This window comes from Lipotes vexillifer, unplaced genomic scaffold (assembly GCF_000442215.2).
Source record: "Lipotes vexillifer unplaced genomic scaffold, Lipotes_vexillifer_v1.1 scaffold624, whole genome shotgun sequence".
In the NCBI taxonomy this organism is placed as follows: Eukaryota; Metazoa; Chordata; class Mammalia; order Artiodactyla; family Lipotidae; genus Lipotes; species Lipotes vexillifer.
The window spans coordinates 596,958-621,369 of NW_006771007.1; the positions used below are offsets into that span (position 1 = coordinate 596,958).

Genomic DNA, 24,412 nt, shown 5'->3' on the forward strand with positions numbered 1-24,412 from the left:
CTCTGTCGATGGACATTTAGGTTGCTTTCATGTCTTAGCTATTGTAAATAGTGCTGCAGTGAACATTGGGGTGCATGTATCTTTTTGAATTATGGTTTTCTCTGGATATATGCCCAGGAGTGGGATTACTGGATCATATGGTAGTTCTATTTTTAGTTTTCTAAGGAACCTCCATACTGTTCTCCATAATGGTTGTACCAATTTACATCCCCACCAACAGTGTAGGAGGGTTCCTTTTCCTCCACACCCTCTCCAGCATTTATTATTTGTAGATTTTTTGATGATGGCCATTCTGACCAGTGTGAGGTGATACCTCATTGTAGTTTTGATTTGCATTTCTCTGATAATTAGTGATGTTGAGCATCTTTTCACGTGCTTTTTGGCCATCTGTATGTCTTCTTTGGAGAAATGTCTATTTAGATCTTCCACCCATTTTTTGACTGGGTTGTTTGTTTTCTGATATTGAGCTGCATGTGCTGCTTGTATTGGGTTGGCAAAAAGTTCACTTGGGTTTTTCTGTAACATCTTATGGAAAAACCTGAGTGAACTTTCTGCCAACACAGTATACTTTGGAGATTAATCCCTTGTTGGTCACTTCTTTTGCAAATATTTTCTCCCATTCTGTGGGTTGTTTTTTGTTTTGTTTATGGTTTCCTTTGCTGTGCAAAAGCTTTTAAGTTTCATTAGGTCCCATTTGTTTATTTTGGTTTTTATTTTCATTACTTCAGGAGGTGGATCAAAAAAGATGGCTGCAATTTATGTCAGAGAGTGTTCTGCCTGTTTTCCTCTAAGAGATTTTTGGTGTCCTGTCTTACATTTAGGTCTTTAATCCATTTTGAGTTTATTTTTGTGTATGGTGTTAGGGAGTGTTATAATTTCATTCTTTTACATGCAGCTGTCCAGTTTTCCCAGCACCACTTATTGAAGTTGGTCATCTCTTTTCTGCTGTAGAACCCATCCAATGAGTTTTTTTTTTTAATTCTGACTATTGTATTTTTTTTCAGGTTATTTTTTTTTTAATTATTTATTTTATTTTTGGCTGTGTTGGGTCTTAGTTGTGGTGTGCGGGCTTCTCTCTAGTTGTGGTGTGCGGGCTCAATAGTTGGAGCGTGTGGGCTTAGCTACCCCACAGCATGTGTGGGATCTTAGTTCCCCAACCAGGGATTGAACCCATGTCCCCTTAACCATTGGACCACCAGGGAAGTCCCTGAGTTTGTTTCTTTTTGTTTTGTTTTGTTTTGTGTTTTAATTTTTATTTTATAGTAGAGTATAGTTTTTTATTTTTATTTTTTTAACTTTTTATTTTATATTGGAGTATAGGTGATTAACAATGTTGCATTAGTTTCAGGTGTACAGTAAAGTGATTCAGCTATACATATACATGTAGCTATTCTTTTTCAAATTCTTTTCCCATTTAGGTTGTTACATAACATTGAGCAGAGTTCCCTGTGCTATACAGTACGAGTATCGTATTTTAAATTCTAAAGTTTCCGTTTGGTTCTTCTTTTTTTTTTTAACATCTTTATTGGAGTATAATTGCTTTACAATGGTGTGTGAGTTTCTGCTTTATAACAAAGTGAATCAGTTATACATATACATATGTTCCCATATCTCTTCCCTCTTGCATCTCCCTCCCTCCCACCCTCCCTATCCCACCCCTCTAGGTGGTCACAAAGCACCGAGCTGATCTCCCTGTGTGTATATATGTCCATGCCACTCTCTAACTTTGTCACAGCTTACCCTTCCCCCTCCCCATATCCTCAGGTCCATTCTCTAGTAGGTCTGTGTCTTTATTCTCGTCTTACCCCTAGGTTCTTCATGACATTTTTTTTTCTTAGATTCCATATATATGTGTTAGCATACGGTATTTGTCTTTCTCTTTCTGACTTACTTCACTCTGTATGACAGACTCTAGGTCCATCCACCTCACTACAAATAACTCAATTTCATTTCTTTTCATTTGGCTCTTCTTTATGTATTATCTTTCTTTGCTGAGATTTTCTTTTTTTTTTTTAGTTTTAAATTATTTATTCTTATTTTAAACCTACTCAAAGAATGTTTTTCTCTGGGTAAAAGAGAAGCAGTGAGGATAAACACAAGCAAAGTTTTGTTCTTAGCAATTACAGAATTTAAACAGTGGAATGACAGTCTTTTTCAGGGTCCTGACATTTAGGTCGAATTGATTTTGATTTTATGTCTTCTAAATATCACCTACTACGTATACATTTTTTTAAAGTTGATTTGAGAATTAAAGTGAATAGAGAAAAAGTGTGATCTAGGAGAAAGGTCCTAAGGTCTGCTTATTTTTGCTGAGATTATCTATCTTTCTGTTTCAAAAGTGTTTCTCCTCCCTTCAAGCATTTTTATATAGCTGCATAATGTCTTTGTCAGATAAGTTCAACATGTGTGTCATCTCAGTGTTGGCATATATTGATTATTTCCATGCAATTTAAGATTTTCCTGGTTATGCCCAGGCCAAGTAAATTTGGATTGGACATTTTGAATATTATGTTTTAAGTTTCCTAGTCTTATTTCAATATAGTCGGGAATGTTGACAGTTTTGTTTTAAGAGGCAATTGACCCATTTAAGTTCAGACCACAAGTTCTCACCATCCTACTGTGGGCCTTGGTTTCAATGTCAGTGCAATTTTCAAAGCGTTTGCAAACCTATTTGAATCAGTCCCATGAACGCCACCCAGTTGCCAGTCTGGGACTTGGGCAGTGGTTTATCTGTTCAGTTCTCAGAGTCTGTGGTCTCCTGTTTTAAGTGTCAGATCCACACATGTGCTGCTCCCTCTTTGCAATCCCTTCAGTACTTCCCGGTTCATTGGGCCACCCTTTTTCAGCGTCTAGGGCCAAGCAGCAGGAGGACAGAGAAAAAGCATTGAAGGTTCACTCCACCCTACTGAGACCACTGCTTCTCTGATCAGAGAGGAAGTTTCCTCATTCAGAGATTGAGCTTCCCGCTATTCCCCTATCGCCACTGCTGCCACCACAGGTTTGCTTCAGGCTGGCACACATGAGAACAGAAAAAAGGAAAAGAAAAATGAGGGTATTTCCATACATTTTCTTGAGTTTTCAGAGACCCTTTTTCCCACTCTTCAAGCCAGAACTGGACTAGGGTTTCTCCTGGAGCTCTCTCCACATCGGTGGACGCTTCCAGATTTCAGGCTGCATTGTGTCCACACCAGGGGACATTGGAGAAAAAAGAAATGCTAAACTCACCCTTGGTTTGGTGGTACTTCGAATTCTGGTCTTCTTCCCAGATTCTTCAAATAGTGGCTCATGGTATCTGTAACTACCTTCAGTGGGAACAAAGTGGAGGGTACTTACCCCATCTTATCCAGAATGGAAACCTCTCTGTAGATGTTTTTAAATGAATAAAGAATGAAATCAGTGTTTGATTTTGGGGGCATAAGTTTTCCTAACAAATTTTTGTGATAGCACTGTCTAACACCCACTAGTTCACATTTAACTTTCTGGCACAATCATAAAGAGTGTTTTGGTTTTTTTTTAAATAAAAAGTATACTTGGGCTTTATTTTCCCAAAAGGCTTACATTCTGTTGATATTCAAATCATTCTCTTTTCAAGTGTCTTGCCTGCCATCATCTTTCATAATTCTCTCTTCCACCATTGATGAACACTAACTGCAACAGATCCTCATTGGTCTGTGGCTTCTACTATGATGTGAGCAGTCCTCCATCATGTCCCTTGACTATAGGAAGTCCTGACCTTTATGACAGATTTGCTCATTCACTTTCTTACTTTGCATTGCACTCTCAGCTGTTTTCATAAGATGATTAGGAAGAGAGTGACTCACAAAAAGAAATTGACATGTTGGGTAGGGAGAGATCCTAGTGTTAAGTAGGGGATACTGTTTAGATGGAGAATAAATTTTCCTTCCAATTTTTTATTGTGGTAAAATACACGTAAAATTTACCATCTTAACCATTATAAATATACAGTTGAGTGGTGTTAATTACATTCATAATATTGTGTAACCATCACCATCATTCATCCCCATAACTCTTTTTATCTTGTAAAACTGAAACTCTGTACCCATTAAATGATAACTCCCCATTCTCTCCTCCCTCCCAGCCCCTGGCAACCACCATTCTACTTTTGGCCTCTGATTTTGACTGCTTTACATACTTCATATAAGTGGAATTATACAATATATATTTTTGCAACAGGCTTATTTCAATGAGCATAATGTCCTCAAGGTTCTTCCATGTTGTAGCATGTATCAGAATTTCCTTCTCTTTTAAGACTGAATAATATCCATTGTATATAAATGTAGGAAAAGTTTTGTAAGTGCTCAGTTGAGTGATGAATATTTTTAATGTTATAGCTTTTGCTTCCCTTTGTAGCTTCATGAGTTTTGGAACTTGGATAATGACTATTCTTAATAACAAGAATCCACTTTTCACTAAACAAAACAAAACAAAATTTTTTAATAGAGACTTTGCATCTAATTCCACCTTAAATGTTTCACAGTATTTCCTAGTCCTCTTTATATGTATGTTTTGATGTGGTAGTCATCTCAGTGTAGTCATTTTTAGCCTGCTTTTTTCACTTAACATTATGTTTTAAACCATTTTTCATTGTTGTATAATTTTCACAAACATTTTTAACAGTTATAGAATTATGAGAGCTCTTTTAACAAACATACAAAAACTGCTAGGTAATAGTGTCAAAGTATGGGGTTCTACTCTGCTACTTCTGGCCTCTGTGGATCTTTAAAAGAAAAGGGCAGGACTTAATTAAATATGATCATATATAAAATACTGAATGAACTTCTATAGATAAGGTCCCATGTTAGACAGTAGGATATAAATGTGAATAAGCAGTTCTTTGTCTTCACAGAACTTGAGGTTAAATGGGGAGGTAGAAGCAAATAAATAAGTACAAAGGAAAAAAACACAATAAAGTTTTCACAGAAGGAGAGATTTCATAGAATTGGTGCCTCTTTAAGGAAGAGTAAATGTTTGCCTTTCAGGGCACAGAACAGAGTGGTACACTGAGGGAAGTACACATAATTCAGTATTTCAGGGTATTGGGCCATAGATCTATACTCACTGACATATAATAGTTTATAAGACATACTGTTAAGTGCAAAAAGCAATTTGAAAAACAATATGATAAGATTCCACTTATGTGAAAAAAGCAAAACCATATTGGTGTACATATATATGTGTGTGTATAAACACAGCAAAAGTTATGACAGGACATATACCAAACTGCTAACAGTGGTCACTTTTGGGGAGGGGAGTGGGTGCAGAGGTAGAGATATTAAGGAAGATTCTGTATATGGCTTGTATGTCTTAGGAGATTGTTTTTAGTTATTATTATGTGTTATTAAATATAATAGGGAAATAATAATGAATATATAAATAATGGAACCTTGATGCAATGGAATGTTATTTACATGTCATTCTGTAAGTCAGTAATTTGCAAACATTCTTTAGATTTGAAACCCTTTTTCAAACAATTATGTCCAGTTTTTGAAAAAGGAGAGTGATATTTTGTTTCCAAGTGAGGCTGGAGGACCTGGAGATCTTGATATCTGTATTTGTGTGCCTGCATGCATGCAAGTAAAGAGATCTGGAATGCTGTGAGATCTTAGAGTGTTAACAATTACAAACTCTGAGACATAAGATTATAACTGTTTAATTTTTTTCTTTTTTATTATATCTTTTAATTTTCCTATAAAAAATAAGTTATAGCTAGGAGATAATTTTTTGTAGAAAATATTCAACACTGGGGCTATAGGGTGAATTGGGCATTCTCATGCACTGATGATGAGAGTATAACTTGAGACATCTTCTTTGGAAAGAGATTTAGTATCATGTGTCAAGAGTCTATGAAAATGACCATATCATTTGACCTAGTAATTCCACTTCTAAGAATATGCCCTATGAAATAACCCAAGAAAATTATGTAAAAATATGCTCATCAGAGCATTATTTATAATGAGAAATTAGAAATGACTTTAGTATCTTATATTCTATTTGATGAAATATTATGAAGGTCATAAGTCATATCCAAGAGGATTTGAAAATTACATTGGAAAAAGCTTAATAAGGAAAAGCCCCTTCTCAATCAGCCCCAACCCCACAGAGGTAAACGATATTTTCTATCACCATAGATAAGTTTCGCTTCTACTTGAACTTTATATTTACTCTTTTGTGTGTCTCTTCTTTCATTCATTATTATGTCTGAGATTAGTCCATGTTGTTGCACATATCAGTCCTTTGTTCTTTATTACTGTACAGTTTTTTATCGTATGAATATACCATAATTTATCCATTCTTCTGTTGATATACATTTGACTTATTTCCAGTTTGGAGCTATTAAATAAAGCTGTTGTTAGTATTCTTGTTCATATTTTTTGGTGGACAAATGTATTTATTTCTCCTGGATAAATACTTAGGAGTAGGATTGCTGTGCCATATGGCAAATATATGTTTAACATTATTAGAAACTGCCAAATTGTTTTCTCAACTCTACCAATATACATTCTTACAAGCAGTGTATTGGGATTCCAGTCACTCTGTATCCTTGCCAGTGCTAGATATTTATAGTCTTTAATTTTAGCCATTCTGGTGGATACATAGTGATTTCACATTGTGGATTTTGTATATGTTTAAGGGGTTCTGGTTGTAATATTCATACCTTTTGAGCCAATAATTCCACTTTGGGGACATTTTCATATGGACATAATCTGAAATCCAGAAAAACTTATACATGCATATATGTTCTTTTCTGTGTAAGTTATAATAGCCAAATGTGAGAAATAACCTAAATGTCAGGTATTAGAGAAGTAGTTAAATAATTTATGATATATGTATAATGATAAAATATTCAGCCATTCAAAATTATCTTGTAGTGTAATGAAAGCAAGATATGAAATTGTACAGAGTATGGTATCAACTATAGAAAAAATATGTGTATTAAAATAGACTAGCTATACTTCAACAAAAAAATGTATTTTAAAAATTAGTGGAGGGCTTCCCTGGTGGTGCAGTGGTTAAGAATCCGCCTGCCAATGCAGGGGACACGGGTTCGAGCCCTGGTCCGGGAAGATCCCACATGTTGCGGAGCAAGTAAGCCCGCACGCCACAACAACTGAGCCTGCACTCTAGAGCTAGAGAGCCACAACTACTGAGCCCGTGTGCCACAACTACTGAAGCCCGTGCTCCTACAGTCTGTGCTCCGCACAAGAGAAGCCACTGCAATGAGAAGCCTGCTCGCCGCAACAAAGAGTAGCCCCTGCTCGCCGCAACTAGAGAAAGCCTGCACGCAGCAATGAAGACCCAACACAGCCAAAAAAAAAAAAAAATTAGTGGAAGGAAGCACACCAAAATACCTTTGGGTGATGGTACTGTGTAGTTTTTTTCTCCTATCTTTATGTATTTTTTCTAATGATCATGTGACCATTTTAGAATAGCACAAAATGTAAGTAAACTTTATTTATTTTTAAACTTAATTTTTTTAAGTATTCCATCTTTTATGTTCTATAATGCTCTCTCCCTACCTAAACTTTTCTGCAGCATGAAAAATTGCTCCCTTGGGTTTCTTTAAACATTTGATTTCTGCTACTGTTTTGACTCTCAAATTATAAATTGCATGACAAAGACACTCTCATGTTATTTCTTCTTCTGAACATTTGATGTTCCAACATCCAGTCCAGGACAGAAGATAAAATAGAACGATTCAAGAAAGCAGTTGAGTACTATTCAGTCACAACCAAACTCTCTTCGCTGCCAGTGGGTCCCTCCTCCTTTCTAGGTAAGGCTTCCATTTGACCCCGAGCTGCTCTGTCTATAGAGGAAACTGAGTTAGTCCCTCAGGAATTCCTGGGACAGAGTGGAATCACTTATTTGTATTGCACCCTTCTAGAAGTCATTCCTATTTGATAGACATCCTTTTGATTTCCATGTAATAAGAGAGGTGACATGAAACAGGGCCCTCATTTCTTGAATTTATAGATGGGATCCAATGCTATTTCCTTAGCTTGGGCTTCTTCTGGTGCTAATCTCCGTTGTGGCCTGGTATATGTAAAATTGCCCTGTCTGTGGGGTCAGGCCTGAGTTTGAATTCTACCTCTGCTATGTACTAGCTGTGTGATCTTTGCAAGTCACATCTGTATGAAATGTGGCTCAGGATACCTCCTTAATAGGGTTGTTATCAGAAGAAATAATTTATGTAAGGTTCTTAGCATGGCACATAGTAGCTGTTCAATAAATTGTTAACTTATTTATTAATAATAATCTCTCAAGTGATTTGAGGTTAGCAGAATATAACAGGGTACAGTTATTAGGATTGACTAAAGGATAGCCCTTTCTCTTTGCTTCAGGTTTTCGGAATAATCGACTTGGAAATCCTCCCATTCCACGAAATCAAATGGGCACTATCTCTGCTGGAAAGCCAATGGTAAATATCTTTTAAGAAGCTTGACACCATTTGATAGCATTAGACTTGGGTTGCTTCCCGATTTTTATAATCTGAGTTAAGGAGTTAGGGTGATTCAGTATTATCAGAATGTCAGTACTATCAGAATGTCATGTTCTCAACTTGAGGCTGGCAGACTCTGTAAAGAAAACATCCAAATCAGTAACCACTAGGGCATTGTGAAGGTAAATTAGATAATGTTGGAAGAACGGTTCTAGGAGACATAGATTGGTCCATTGTCCTGCCTTTGGAGGATTCTGTCCATACATCACTGTTAGAATTATTTCTTGTTATTCTCAGTAGGTTCTTTGTATCCAAACAGTTCCAGCTACTGGCATCATCCACTATGTCACAACTTCTGGGGAAACCATCTTGGAGCCTGGTAAAATGTTAAATAAAGAGCTTTTCTGTCTGTTTTGTCCTTTAGTTTTCTCATCACGTGCCCCAGAAAATGAAATATCCACCACCATTCCCAGTGGGACCCAACTCCTCTCTTCTCTTCTCCTCCCATGCTTTGGGGGAATCCCATGCTTTTTCTGAGGATCCCATGCTGCAGGACAGCCCCTTTGCCAGTTGGGCTGTCTCTTATGATTCCTCTGCATCCCAGTTTCCCAATTACCTGACTTCCAAAGCCTCACCTCCTTTGGGACCAGACTCTTCCCACTCCTCTTCCTCTGATGCTGATGAGCCAAATGGAGCCAGCTCTGAGTAAGTATCCGTACAGGCACCCCAGGGAACAGAATTCTGAAGCATCTGTATTCTTTTGCAGTAACCTAGGTAGGGAATATGGGAAAGTGTATGTTCCTGGCTTTTCTCTGTGACTCTTTGCTCTTAAGTGAAGTAGGAAAATTCTCTCTATGCTTGGCTACTTCATGCTCATCTGGACCATGTACAGGTGGTAATTTTCAGATACCCAGGCCACTGAGGTAGAAGGCAGCATAGCAGCTGGTTAGGGAAGCCCTGGTAGGTGTGTGCTGTGTATTATGTCTATCATCTCTCAATTTGTGAACGGGAGTATGTTGAATGGAAAAAAAACTTGAAAGACTATAGAGTTGAGGTATTGGAACAGTTGAGTATGCAGTTATATTGCTTGGTAACTAAGACAGGGTTCTGAGGATTAAAACAGTGAGATTTTATATAAGCTCATTTGTTCTTAGATTATTCCTCCAAGCAGATTATTCTTGGGAGACAGAGCTGCTTTGAGGGTTTTTTTGGTTTTTGTTTGTTTGTTTGCTTTTATATTTATTTATTCATTCATTTATTTTGGCTGCACTGGGTCTTAGTCACGGCATGCGAGCTCCTTAGTTGTGGCATGCAGGCTCTTAGTTGCAGCATGCAAACTCTTAGTTGCAGCATGCATGTGGGATCTAGTTCCCCAACCAGGGACTGAACCTGGGCCCCGGTATTGGGAGCATGGAATCTTACTCACTGGACAACCAGGGAAGTTCCTGAGATTTTAAATTGTAGTTATTTCCTTAGAACATGAGCGGACTCTAAACATGGCCTCTTATAAGGTATAAAGGATTCAGAATGGTTCCCATGACTTTTTAAAAACCTTTTGCCTCTGTTGGGTCTTTGTTGCTGCGTGTGGGCTTTCTCTAGTTGTGGCGAGCGGGGGCTACTCTTTGTTGCAGTGAGCGGGCTTCTTATTGCGGTGGCTTCTCTTGTTGCAGAGCACAGGCTCTAGGCACGCGGGCTTCTGTAGCTGTGGCACGTGGGCTCAGTAGTTGTGGCTCGCGGGCTCTAGAGCATAGGCTTAGTTGTGGGACACGGGCTTAGTTGCTCCGCGGCATGTGGGATCTTCCTGGACCAGGGCTTGAACCCGTGTCCCCTGCATTGGCAGGTGGATTCTTAACTACTGCGCCACCAGGGAAGCCTGGTTCCCATGACTTTTGATTGCTTTGGTTTATATCAGATGAAAGAAGCCAGGAAGATAGTGATGGCCACTGAGAGGAACGGTATCAGGTCCAGTGCTAACCCAGTATCCTGGCTTCCAAAGGGTTTGTTAAGATTCCTTGGAATCAGAACAGACATCTTGAGTTGGAATGTCTTTATCAACCCCCCTTCTCTCTTCTACACTATCTTTTAAAACCTTTTAGTCACATCACAGAAACACTTCAGCAGCAGCCTGGATGGGAGGACCCAAATGGTGACAGAGGGTCTTGGGTACAGCCTATCGATGCTGGAGTTTCAGACGCCAGCCTGGGTGATGGTGAGCCCCACATCCCATCTCTGCTGTCTATGTCTACGAGGAACCATATGGACATCACCATTCCACCCTTACCTCCAGTAGCTCCAGAAGTCTTGCGGGTTGCTGAACACAGACATCGAAGGGGTCTTATGTACCCATATATCTACCATGTCCTCACTAAGGTGAGAGAACACATCAACACCTACCTCCCTGATCTTAACACTGTACTTCACACTTCCTAGGACTGTAAGTTACCAGAGAAAATTCTGATGATTGTATCTGAAAGGAGATCAAGTGTGCTGGGGCCCCTCATTGTATCAAGGATCTCTAGTGAGGTGAGACCAGCAAAAGATGGGACTGTGCAGTAAATGAGGCCTAGAAGAGAAGTATAATTGTGAGATTTTTGAAGAAGATAATGCACCATGTTTGTGGACTCTGGTCTAGGGATGGACACACTCTAAGAAGAGGCATTATGCCCTTGTTCTTTACCTCTCCATCTACTTCTCCAGAGCTATTCCCTTCCTCCAGTCTTACCATACAAATCTATCCCTCAGCAAAATGTCTAAGAATTTTCTCCATTTAGTCAGCTGTAGGTAGTCATAGCAGAGACTTTAAAAATGGAATTTAGCTTTTAAGCTGCCTATGGTCAGCTTGGCTTGTTACAACTTTTTTTAGTCTGAAATTCTGTCTAAATACAGGTAGAAAATTTAATAGTGAGGCCACAGTTCATTACTGGTTCTTCTCAGCTCAATTCCAAACCTTGAGGTAACTCATTTTCTCCTTTCTCCTGTACCATTTTCTCATTAGGGTGAGATTAAGATCCCTGTATGTATTGAGGATGAGTGTAACATGGAGCTGCCTCCAGCTGCTCTCCTGTTCCGGCCAGCTCGTCAATATGTATATGGGGTCCTTTTCAGTCTGGCAGAGACACAGAGGAAAATGGAACGCCTGGCCATACGGCGGCGGTTGCCTGTAGAAGGTATGTGTGGTTCTAGCTTTGACAGTTCTCTCAATGCTTTGACTCAGGGCAAAAATGTCTATGCAAGTACATCATACTTTTGGCTATGGAATAGTCTTTAAGGAAGTGCATAATTCACCAGAACATATACTGGTATGGGAAATGCATTAACTTAAGCCCAAATTCTTTAATCCTTAGGCATTCAGAGTGACTATTACTTATAAGAGCCATGCTGGACTTTGGGAATGTAGAATTGTATCTGACACAGTCTCTTCTCCTCAGTGAGGTTTTTGTTTTGGGATTTGATCCTGTAGGTAATTGGAGCCATTGAGATGTTTTAAGCTGCAGAGTGATATGGTCAAATTAGCATGTTCAAAAGAACCAACTAGATTTCTGCTTCTGGGAAGATGGAATAGATATACTTTTCCCTATTCCTCCTGCTAAATAAAACTAAAAGCTCAGGATATTATATATAAAACAAGCACAAGATACTCTAGAAGGTGAACAGAAGGTGACAGATTGGCTAAGGGCCTTGGGATCCAAGGAATGCTGCAGTAGTGAGTTCCCTGGGTTTTCTTTGTGCCTTATATATCCCAGACTGTGTGCAGGACAAGCTGGCAGCCCAGAAACACCAACAGGTGCAGACCAAGAAAAGCCTGCTCTCTCTAGCCAAAGTACGCAGAAGGAACAACCTAGTAATACAGAAATCTTTTAGATAATAACTACTCTATTCCAGCCAAACACTAGAGAAAAACTGTAGCCCGCTCTTACCCCTACCAGCAAAGGCCAAATGAAGAACCTAGACTTCTACCATTGCCAGACTGTAAGAAGGTATGCCACCTGCTCCTGCTGTGGAAGTGTCAGACAAGGGCACATTGGGAGTTAGGACTTCTACTCCCACTTGGCAGTAACGAGACAGCATCCTCCTTCACCCACCAGAGTCGTGTCAGAAAAGACCTGCTAAAACACAAAATTTAAATGAGATCCAGAGTCTCATAAAATAATACCCGAAATATTAAGGTTTGAATTGAAAATCCCTCATCATACCAAGAACCAGAAAGATATCAAACTGAGATCTCAAACTGACTGAGGAAAGAAAATCAATAGATTTGTGTTATCCATAGAAAATCAAACCACTGTAACACAAATGACTGAATTACCTGTTAAGGATTTCAGAGCAGCCATGAGAGAGAAATGCTTTGACAAACAATTCTGAACATTCTTTTTTTGGGCTGTGCTGTGTGGCTTGTGCAGTGAAAGCACCAGGTCCTAACCACTGGACCGCCAGGGAATTCGCTGAACATTCTTGATACAAATTAAAAATAGAAAGTCTTACAAAGAGATATAATATACAAAAGAACAAATGGAAATTAAGAACTAAAAGATACAATAACTGAAATAAAATACACAAAAGATGGGTTAAACTGCAGATTGGAGACAACAGAGAAAATAATCAGTGAACTTGGAGAAAGAACAATAGAAATTATCTAATCTGAATAACAAAGAGAAAATAGACTGAAAAATGAACAGGGATCAGTGGAACTATAACAAAAGATCTAATATTTGTGCCAATCAGAATCTCAGAAGGAGAGGCGAAAGAGGGTAAGGCTGCAAAAGTACTCAAAGAAATAATATAAAATATTTATATTTAATAACTTAAATAAATATTCCCAAATTTAGCAGAAACATATGCCCACAGTGTGTATCTGTTAATCCAAAACTCCTAATTTATCCCCCCCCTTTCCCATTTGGTAGCCATAAACTTGTTTTCTATGTCTGTGAGTCTGTTTCTGTTTTGTAAATAAGTTCATTTGCATCATTTTTTAGATTCCACATGTAAGTGATATCATATGATATTTGTCTTTCTCTGTCTGACTTATTTCACTAAGCATAATATTCTATAGGTCCATCCATGTTGCTGCAAATTGCAGAATTTCATTCGTTTTTATGGCTGAGTAATATTCCTCTGTGTGTGTGTGTGTGTGTGTGTGTGTGTGTGTGTGTGTGTGTGTCTCACATCTACTTTATCCACTCATCTGTGAGTAGATACTTAGGTTGCTTCCGTATCTTGGCTATTGTAAATAGTGCTGCTATGACCATTGGGGTGCATGTATCTATTTAAATTAGAGTTTTCATCTTTTCTGGATATATGCTGAGGAGTGGGATTGCTGGATCATATGGCAACTCTATTTTTAGTTTTTTAAGGAACCTCAATACTGTTCTCCATGGTGGCTGCACCAATTTACATTCCCATCAACAGTGTAGGAGGGTTCTCTTTTCTCCACACCGTCTCCAGCATTTATTATTTGTAGACTTTTTTTTTTCTTTTTTTTTCTTTTTTTTTTGCAGTACACGGGCCTCTCACTGCTGTGGCCTCTCCCATTGCGGAGCACAGACTCCGGACACGCAGGCCCAGCGGCCATGGCTCAAGGGCCCAGCTGCTCCGCGGTATGTGGGATCTTCCCGGACTGGGGCATGAACCCGTGTCCCCTGCATTAGCAGGCAGACTCTCAACCACTGCAACACCAGGGAAGCCCCTATTTGTAGACTTTTTGATGATGGCCCTTCCGACTGATGTGAGGTGATACCTCATTGCAGTTTTGATTTGCATTTCTCTAATAATTAGGGATGCTGAGCATGTTTTCATGTGCCTTTTGGCCATCTGTATGTCTTCCTGGAGAAATGTGTATTTAGATCTTCTGCCCATTTTTTGATTGGGTTGTTTGTTTTTTCAATATTGAGTTGTATGACCTGTTTGTATATCTTGGAAATTAAGCCCTTGTCAGTCTAAAGACAGAAAAATTATTGAAAGCAGCCAGAAAGAAACGATGCTTTACATATAGGGGGAAATAATACATATAAAGGCTGATCTTTCATCACTAGCCATGGAGTCCCTTCTGCCACAACATTTTCAAGGGCCAAAAAAAAATATTGTCAAGGGCCAAGATGGTGGAGTAGGAAGACCCTGAGCTCACTTCCTCCCATGGGCACAACAAAATTGAAACTATTATGGAGGAACTATCCATGATAATGACCTGAAGACTAGAAGAAAGGATATTCTACAGCTGAAGGTATAAATAGGGAACCACAATGAGACAGGTAGGAGGGGTGGAGTTGCAGTGTATTCAAGACCCATTCCTTGGGTGGGTGAGCAACAAATGGAAGGATAATTACAATTGTAGAGGTTCTCCCCAAAGAGCAACTGGTCTGAGCCCCACGTTGGGCTCCCCAACCTTGGGTACTGACCAGAAAGATAAGACTCCAGAACATTTGGCTTTGAAGGCCGGTGGAACTTACTTTTGGGAGAGCCAGAGGGCTGTGAAAAATAGAGGCTCCACTTTTAAAGGGTATGCACAAAATCTCACACACTCCAAGACCCAGGACAAAAGCAGTAATTTGAAATGAGCCTGGGTCAAACCAAGAGCTGATTTGCAGAGCCTCTCAGAGAGACAGGAGGCAATTGAAACTCATCATGGGGACATCAAGCTGCCAGCAGCCATTTCTTGGAGCTCATCCTATCACAGGTATATTGGTGCTGGTAAGCACCATGTTGGAACCTTCCCTTTAGTTTATTACTTGCCTGGACCTGGCCCCACCCACCCGCCAATCAGCACCAGTCCTGGGACATTCCAGGCCAGACAGCTAGCTGGGCAGGTACATGGACCCACCCACCAGTAGGCTGGCTGCTGTACTGAGCTCCCAGCCACACCAGGACCCAGCCCCATCCACCTGCAGGCCAACATCAATTCCAACACACTGGGACCTGGCTCCACCCACAAGTGGGCCAGCACTAGCCCCAGGACCCAGCCTCATCTGCTAGTGGGTGAACACCAGGCCCTGGACCCTCTGGATCCCAGCCCCACCCATTAGCCTTCCAACACTAGCTCCAGAACTAGAGACAAAGAAGGACATTACATAATGATCAAAGGGTCAATCCAAGAAGATATAAAAATTATAAATATGTATGCAGCCAACATAGGAGCAACTAAATACACAAGGTAAATGCTAACAGCCATAAAGGGAGAAATTGACAGTAACACAGTAATGTTAGGGGACTTTAACACCCCACTTACATCAATGGACAGATCATCCAGACAGAAAATCAATGAAACACTGGCCTAAAATGGCACATTAGTCCAAATGGACTTAGTAGGTATATAGAAGTTCCATCCAAAAGTAGCAGAATACACATTCTTTTCAAGTGCACATGGAAAATTCTACAGGATAGATCACACGCTGAGCCACAAAACAAGTCATAATAAATTTAAGAAGACTGAAGTCATATCAAGCATTGTTTCCAACCACAACAATATGAAACTAGAAGTCAACTACAAGGAAAAAAAAACCTGCAAAAAAACCCAAACACATGGAGGCTAAACAATATGCTACTAAACAACCAATGAGTCACTGAAGAATTCAAGAGGAAATCAAATATCCAGAATCTATGGTGGGATGCAGCAAAAGCAGTTCTAAGAGGGAAATTTATAATGATGCAAGCTAACCTCAAGAAACAAGAAAAATCTCAATCAACATCACCTTATGCCTAAAGAAAGTTGAAAAAGAAGAGAAAAAAATCCCAAAGGTAATAGAAGGAAAGAAATAATATAGATCAGAACATAAATAAATGCCATGGAGACTAAAAAAAAATAGAAAAGATCAATGAACTTACGACCTTATTCTTTGAAATGATAAAATTGGTAAATCTTTAGCCAGACTCATCAAGAAAAAAAGAGAGAGGGCCCAAATCAATAAAATCAGAAATGAAAAAGGAGAGGTTACAGCCAACACCACAGAAATGCAAAAGATCATAAGAGATTCCTATGGACAATTATGCACCAATAAAATGGACAGCCTATACTAGGGGGGAAGGCTGGCGGGGGAGGGTTAGATTGGGAGTTTGGGATTGACATGTACACACTGCTATATTTAAAATGGATAACCAACAAGGACCTACTGTATAGCACAGGGAACTCTGCTCAATACTCTGTAATAACCTAAATGGGAAAATAATTTGAAAAAGAATAGATACATGTATATGTATAACTGAATCACTTTGCTGTACACTGGAAACTAACACAACATTGTTAATCAACTATACTCCAATATACAATAAATTTTTTAAATAAATAAATAAAATAGACAACCTAGAAGAAGTGTATAAATTCCTAGACATGTACAATCTCTCAAGACTGAATCAGGAAGAAATAGAAGATATGAACAGGCCAATTAGCAGTAATAAAATTGAATCAGTAATCAATAACTCCCAATAAACAATCACATCAAAAAGATTAAAATACCTGGGGATAAATCTAATCAAGGTGGTAAAAGACCTGTACTCAGAAAATTATAAGACTTTGATGAAAGAGATTGAAGATGACACAAACAGATAGAAAGATATACAGTGCTCATGGAATGGAAGAATTAATTGAATTAGTATTGTCAAAAAGACCATACTACCAGAGGTAATCTAAAGATTCACTGCAATCACTATCAAAATACCAATGACATTTTCCACAGAATTAGAACAAACAATTCTAAAATTTATATGGAAACACAGAAGACCCCAAATAGCCAAAACAATCTTAAAAAAGAACATGGAGAACAGTATGGAGATTTTTCCTTAATAAACTAAAAATAGAACTACCATATGATCCAGCAATCCCACTCCTGGGCATATACCTGGAAAAGATGAAAACTCTGATTCAAAAAGATACATGCAGCCCAATGGTCGTAGCAACACTACAATAGCCAAGACATGGAAGCAACCTAAATGTCCATCAACACAGGAATGTATAGAGAAGATATGGTATATATATACATATATATGTATACACACACATAGTGTGGAATATTACTCAGCCATAAAAAAGAATGAAATAATGCCATTTGCAGCAATATAGATGGACCTAGAGATAAGTAAAATAAGTCAGAGAGAGAAAGACAAATATGTGATACTGCTTATATGTGGAATCTAAAAAAATGGCACAAATGAACTTATTTACAAAACAGAAACAGACTCACAGATTTTGAAAAACTTACGGTTACCAAAGGGGAAAGGTTGGCGGGAAGGAATAAATTAGGTTGTTGGGATTAACATATACACAGTACTGTATATAAAACATAATCAACAAGGATCTACTGTGTAGCACAGGGAACTCTACTCAGTACTCTGTAATAACCTATATGGGAAAAGAATCTGAAAAAGAACATATTTTTATATATATTATGTATGTTATATATAGTTATATATTATACAGTATATTATATACAGTATATTATAATAGTTATATATATAACATATATATGTATAAAAATGAATCACTTTGCTGTACATCTGAAACTAACACAACATTGTAAATTTTTTTAAAAAGAAGAACAAAACAGGAGGCATCACAGTCCCTAATTTCAAACTATACTATAAAGCTTCAATAATCAAAATAGTATGATACTGGCACAAAAAAACAGATATGTGGATTAATGGAACCAAATGGAGAGCCCATAAATGAGCCCATAGTTATATCAGCAATTTATCTATGAGAAAGGAGGCAAGAATATTCAATGAGGAAGAAGACAGCCTCTTCAATAAATGGTGTTGGGAAAACTAGATAGCTACATGGCAGTGGATTAAAGAGTTAAATATAATACCTGAAACCATAAAACTCCTAGAAGAAAACCTAGGCCCTACGCTCTTTGACATCAGTCTTAGCAATATTTTTTGGCATAAGTCTCCTCATGCAAGGAAAGCTAAAGCAAAAATAAACAAATGGGACTACATCAAACTAAAAACTCTGTGCACAGCATATAAAACTATCAACAAAACAAAAAGGCTGTCTACTGAATTGAGAAAGATATTTGTAAATGATATATCCAACGATGGGTTAATATCCAAAATATACAAAGAATGCATACAACTCCACATCAAAAAAACAAAGAACCCAATTAAATAATGGGCATAGGCTCTGAATAGACATTTTTCTAAAGAAGACATACAGATGCCATCTTTTCACAGGCATGTGAAAAAATGCTCAACTTCTCTAATCATCAGGGAAATACAAATCAAAACCACAATGAGATATCACCTCACACCTTTCAGAATGGCTATTATCAAAAAGACAACAAATAAATATTGGCAAGGGTGTGGAGGAAAGGGAACCCTTTCTAAAAATTTAATTTAATTTTTATTTTATATTGGGGTATAGTTGATTTACAATGTTGTGTTAGTTTCAGGTGTACAGCAGAGTGGTTCAGTTATACATATACTTATCTCCATTCTTTTTCAGATTCTTTTCCCATATAGGTTATTACAGAATATTGAGTAGAGTTCCCTGTGCTATTCAATAGGTCCCTGTTGATTGTCAATTTTATATATAGTACTGTGTATATTTTTATCCCAACCTCCTAGTTTATTCCTCTCCCACAACCCTTCCCTTTCTGCTTTGTTAACCATAAGTTTGTTTTCAAAGTCTGTGAGTCTGTTTGTCTGTTTCTGTTTTGTAAATCAGTTCATTCGTGTCATCCTTTTTTTTTTTTTTTTTTTTTTTTGGCCACACTGCACAGCTTGTGGGATCTTAGTTGCCTGACCAGGGATTGAACCTGGGCCCCAGCAGTGAAAGCACTGAGCCCTAACCACTGGACCACCAGGGAATTCCCTTGTGTCATCTTTTTAAATTCCACATATAAGTGATATCATATGATATTTGTCTTTCTCTGACTCACTTCACTTACTATGATAATCTGTAGGTCCATCCATGTTGCTGCAAATAGCATTATTTCATTCTTCTTTATGGCTGAGTAATATTTTGTTGCATATATGTACCACATCTTTATACATTCCTCTGTTGATGGACATTTAGGTTGCTTCCATGTCTTGGCTATTGTAAATAATGCTGCAGTGAACATTGGGTTGCCTGTATCTTTTTGAATTATGGTTTTATCCGGATATATGCCCAGGAGTGGGGCTGCTGGATCATATGGTAGTTCTATTTTTAGTTTTTAAAGGCACCTCCATACTGTTCTCCATAATAGTTGTACCAATTTACATTCCAAGCAATAGTGTAGGAAGATTGGAGGAAAGGGAACCCTTGTTGGTGAGAATGTAAATTGGTACAGCCACTATGGAAAACAGTGTAGAGATTCCTCAAAAAAAATAAAAATAGAACCACCATATGATCCAGCAATTCCATATCTGAGTATTTATCTGAAGAAAACAAAAACATTAATTTGAAAAGATATATGCACCCCTATGTTCATTGCAGCACTTTTTACAATAGCGAAGATATGGAAGCAACCTAAGCTTTCATCGACAGATGAGTGGATAAAGAAGAAATGGTATATATATGCAGTGGAATATTATTTGACCATAAAATAGGAATTAAATCTTGCCACTTGTGACAACACGGGTGAACCTAGAAAGTATTATGCTAAGTGAAATAAGTCAGGCAGAGAAAGACAAATACTGTATGATTTCAGTTATATGTGGAATCTAAAAAATAAGTGATTGAATATAACAAACTAGAAACAGACTCACAGATATAGAGAACAAGCAGGTGGTTGCCAGAGGGAGGGGTATGGGGAGATGAGTGAAATAGGTGAGGGAAATTAAGAGGTACAAACTTCCAGTTATAAAATAAATAAGTCATGGGAACATAGTATATAGCATATGGAATATAGTCAATAATATTGGAATAACTTTGTATTGTGATAGATGGTAACTAGACTTATTGGAGTGATCATTTTGTAATATATAAAAATATCAACACTATGTTGTACAACTGAAACTAATATAATATTTTAAGTCAATTTTACTTCAATAAAAAATGAAATACAATTAATTTCTGTATGTTTATTTTGTATCCTGTAGTCTTCAGCTCACATTTCTAGGAGTTTTGCTGTAGATTTCTTGTGATTTTCTGCATGGACTATATGTCATCTGCAGTTAGGGTCAGTTTTATTTCTTCCTTTCTGATCTGTATGCCTTCTATTTCATTTTCTTGCCTTCCTACACTGGCTAGAACTTCCAGTAATATGTTGAAGAGCAGTGGTAAGGACAGACATCCTAGCCCTGTTTCTGATTTTAAGAGAAAAACATACAGTCTTAAACCATTAAGTACAATGTTAGTAGGAGGTTTTTTGTAGATGTTCTTTATCAAGTTGAAGAAATTCCCTTCTATTCCTAGTTTCCAGAGAGTTATTTTTTTAATATTTATTTATTTACTTATTTGGCTGCACTGGGTCTTAGTTGCAGCATGTGGGATCTTCACTGTGGTATGCAGGATCTTTAGTTGAGATAAGGGATCTTTTACTTGCGGCATGTGAACTCTTAGTTGCAGCATGTGGGATCTAGTTCCCTGATCAGGGATTGAATCCAGGCCCCCTGCATTGGGAGCACGGAGCCTTAGCCACTGGACCACCAGGGAAGTTCCCAGAGAGTTTTTTTTTTTAATCATGAGCGATTGTCAAATTTTATCAAATGTTTTTCTGCATCCACTGAGATGATTATATTATTTTTCTTCTTTAGCCTGTTTGTATGGTGGATTACATTGATTTTTCAAGTATTGAACCAGCCTTGTAACCATGGAATAAACCCTACTTGGCCATGGTGTATAATTCATTTTATATATTGCTGAATTCTACTGACTAATATTTTGTTAAGAATTTGTACATCTATACTGATGAGGAATATCAGTCTGAAGTATTTTTATGTACTGTCTTTATCTGGCTTTTGCATCAGCATAATACTGGCTTTATAAAAATAGTTCAGAAGCGTTCACTCCTATTTTCTAAAAGGATTGTGTACACAGTCCTTGATTGTGACAGTTGTGACAATTGATGTTAATTTTTTGTTAAACATTTAGTAGAATTCTCCAGTGAAACCAGTTGAGCCAGGTTGTGTATGTGTGTGTGTGTGTGTGTGTGTGTGTGTGTGTGTGTGAAGTTTTAAATTAAATTTCATTAAAATTTATAGGGCTAATCAAATTATCTACTTGATATTAGGTGTGTTCTGGTAGCTTGCATTTTTTGAGAAATTGGTCTATTTTGTGTAAGTTGTCAAATTTATATGTGCAGAGTTGTTTATAGTATTCTCATACAATTCTTTTGATATCTGCAGGTTTTGTGGTGATACCCTGTCTCATTCTTGATATTAGCAATTTGTGTCTTCTGTCTCTTTTTCTTTGCAGTCTTGCTATAATATTGTCAATTTTATTGATCTTTTCAAAGAACCAGGTTTTTGTTTCATTGATTTTTTTTCTCTATTGTTTTTCTGTTTTCAATTTCATTGATTTCTGATTTTATCCTTATTATTTCTTTCCTTGGTTTGCTGAAGGTTTGGCTTTCTGCTCCTCTTCTTGTTAGATGATCAGTTAAAGACTTTAACTCTTTTCTAAATGTGAGCATTTTGTGCTATAAATTTCCCTCTCAGCAGTTATTTAGTTCCATCTCACAAATTTTAATATTCTGTATTTTTATTTTCATTTAGTTCCATTATATCTTTCTTTTTCTTGAGACTTCCTCTTTGACCCATTAATTATATACAAGTGTTTTGTTATTTTCCAAGTATTTATAGATTTTTCTGTTATCTTTCTGTTAATTTCTTGTTTGATTCCATAGTGGCCTGAGAATATACTCTGTATGATTTCAGTTCTTTTTTTTTCTTTTTTTTTTCCTGCGGTACACGGGCCTCTCACTGTTGTGGCCTCTCCCGTTGCGGAGCACAGGCTCCGGACGCGCAGGCTCAGCAGCCATGGCTCATGGGCCCAGCCACTCCGCGGCATGTGGGATCCTCCCGGACCGGGGCACGAACCCATGTCCCCTGCATTGGTAGGCGGACTCTCAACCACTGCACCACCAGGGAAGCCCCTGATTTCAATTCTTTAAAATTTATTGGAGTTTGTTTTATGGCCCAGGATATGATCTATCATGGCATATGTTCTGTGGGCATGTGAAAAGAACATGTATTATACTCTTGTTGTATATTCTGTAAGAGTCAATTAGATTCTGTTCATTGATGGTGTTGAGTTCTGTATTGTTGCTGATTTTCTGTATAGTTGATCTACCCATTATTGAGAGGTGGGTTGAAGTCTCTAATTATAATTGTGGATTTGTCTATTTCTCATTTCATTTCTGTCAGTTGTTGCATCATGTATTTTGTGGCTCTGTTATTTGGTGACACACATTTAGGATTGCTATGTCTTCTTGGTGGATTGACCCTTTTAGCATTTTGTAATGTCCCTCTCTGTCCCTGGCAGTGCTTTTGCTCTGAAGTGTACTTAATGTGGTATTTCCTTCTGTCTTTTGATTAATGTTCTCATGGTATATTATTTTCCATTCTTTTCCTTTCAACCTACCAATATCATTTATATTTGAAGTGAATGTTTTGTAGACAGCATATATTTGGGTCATTTTTTAAAAATTATTTATTTATTTATTTTTGTCTGTGTTGGGTCTTCATTTCTGTGCGAGGGCTTTCTCTAGTTGCGGCAAGTGGGGGCCACTCTTCATCGCAGTGTGCGGGCCTCTCACTATCACAGCCTCTCTTGTTGCGGAGCACAGGCTCCAGACGCGCAGGCTCAGTAGTTGTGGCTCATGGGCCTAGTTGCTCTGCGGCCTGTGGGATCTTCCCAGACCAGGGCTCAAGCCCGTGTCCCCTGCATTGGCAGGCAGATTCTCAACCACTGCACCACCAGGGAAGCCCTGGGTCATGTTTTTTTATCCAGTCTGTCAATCTCTGTATTTAATTGGTGTTGTTAGACCACTTACATTTAATGTAATTATTGACATGTTAGGACTTAAGTCTGTCATTTTATTTTTGCTTCTGTTTGTTTTCTCTGGTTTTCATATCTCTGTTTTCTTATTCTTCCCTTCTATGGATTACATGAACTTATTTTAGAATTCCATTTTTATTTATCTATATGTTTTTGGTATATCTCTTTGTATAGCTATTTCAGTATATTTACTAAGTATCACATTGTATATACATAACTTATTGCAGTCTACTGGTGTTGACATTTTACCAGTTCAACCTGACCTCTGTTGCATCTCTTTACCTTCCTCCATTAATAATTGTCTTAAATATTTTCTCTACAAACATTCAGAGCCACATTAAACAGTATTATAGTTTTTGCTTACCATGAAGTGTAATTTAGAAAACTCAAGAGAAGAAGGGAAATCTATTGTATTTATCCATATTTTTGTTCTTTCCATTGTTTTTTCTTCCTTTCTGATATTCCAAGATTCCTTTTATCAATTCTTTTCTGTGTAGAGAAGTACCTTTACTCATTTTTTTAGGGTAGGTCTGCTTTTAAAAAAGTTTTCTCTTCATCTGGAATGTCTTTATTTCCCCTTTATTCCTGGAGGATATTTTTGTTTTATATAGAATGAGTTTGGAGGTGTTCCTTGCTCTTCAGTTTTTTGGAATCATTTGAGAAGGATAGTTGTTAGCTCTCCTTTAAATTTTTGGTGCAATTCACTATCAAGTTGTCTGGTCCTGGACTTTTGTTTGTTGGGAATTTTTTTTTACTACTGATTCAACAGAAATTAATTGTATACAGGTTTGACACAATTTCTGTCTAATGCCAGCAGGATTCTGTGTGTATGTAGACAAGATTATTCTAATATTTATATGGAAAAACAAAGGAACCAGATTAGCTGAAACATTTTTAAGAAGGAATAATAAATTGGAAGCAGTCACTCTACTGATTACAAGACTTATTATGTCGCTACAGTAATTAAGAATGTGTGGTACTGGAAGTGATATATAGACATATAGACAAATGGAACAGAATACGGAACCCAGAAATAGCCTCACACA

General features: G+C 37.7%; 1 protein-coding gene and 1 non-coding gene across 2 annotated transcripts in view; one reads left to right on the plus strand and one right to left on the minus strand.

Annotated features, from left to right (window-relative positions):
* FAM120C (family with sequence similarity 120 member C) overlaps positions 1–24,412 on the plus strand; it is a 132,095-nt gene that overhangs the window by 37,830 nt on the left and 69,853 nt on the right. Inside the window, exons 5-9 of the mRNA XM_007446478.1 lie at positions 7,690–7,792; positions 8,361–8,437; positions 8,883–9,163; positions 10,555–10,828; positions 11,454–11,625. Of these exons, the coding sequence (XP_007446540.1) occupies positions 7,690–7,792; positions 8,361–8,437; positions 8,883–9,163; positions 10,555–10,828; positions 11,454–11,625 (907 nt within the window). The remainder of the gene's footprint in view (positions 1–7,689; positions 7,793–8,360; positions 8,438–8,882; positions 9,164–10,554; positions 10,829–11,453; positions 11,626–24,412) is intronic.
* On the minus strand, positions 19,177–19,248 carry TRNAE-UUC (transfer RNA glutamic acid (anticodon UUC)). The gene has a single exon. It is a non-coding gene; the product is annotated as a tRNA-Glu (tRNA).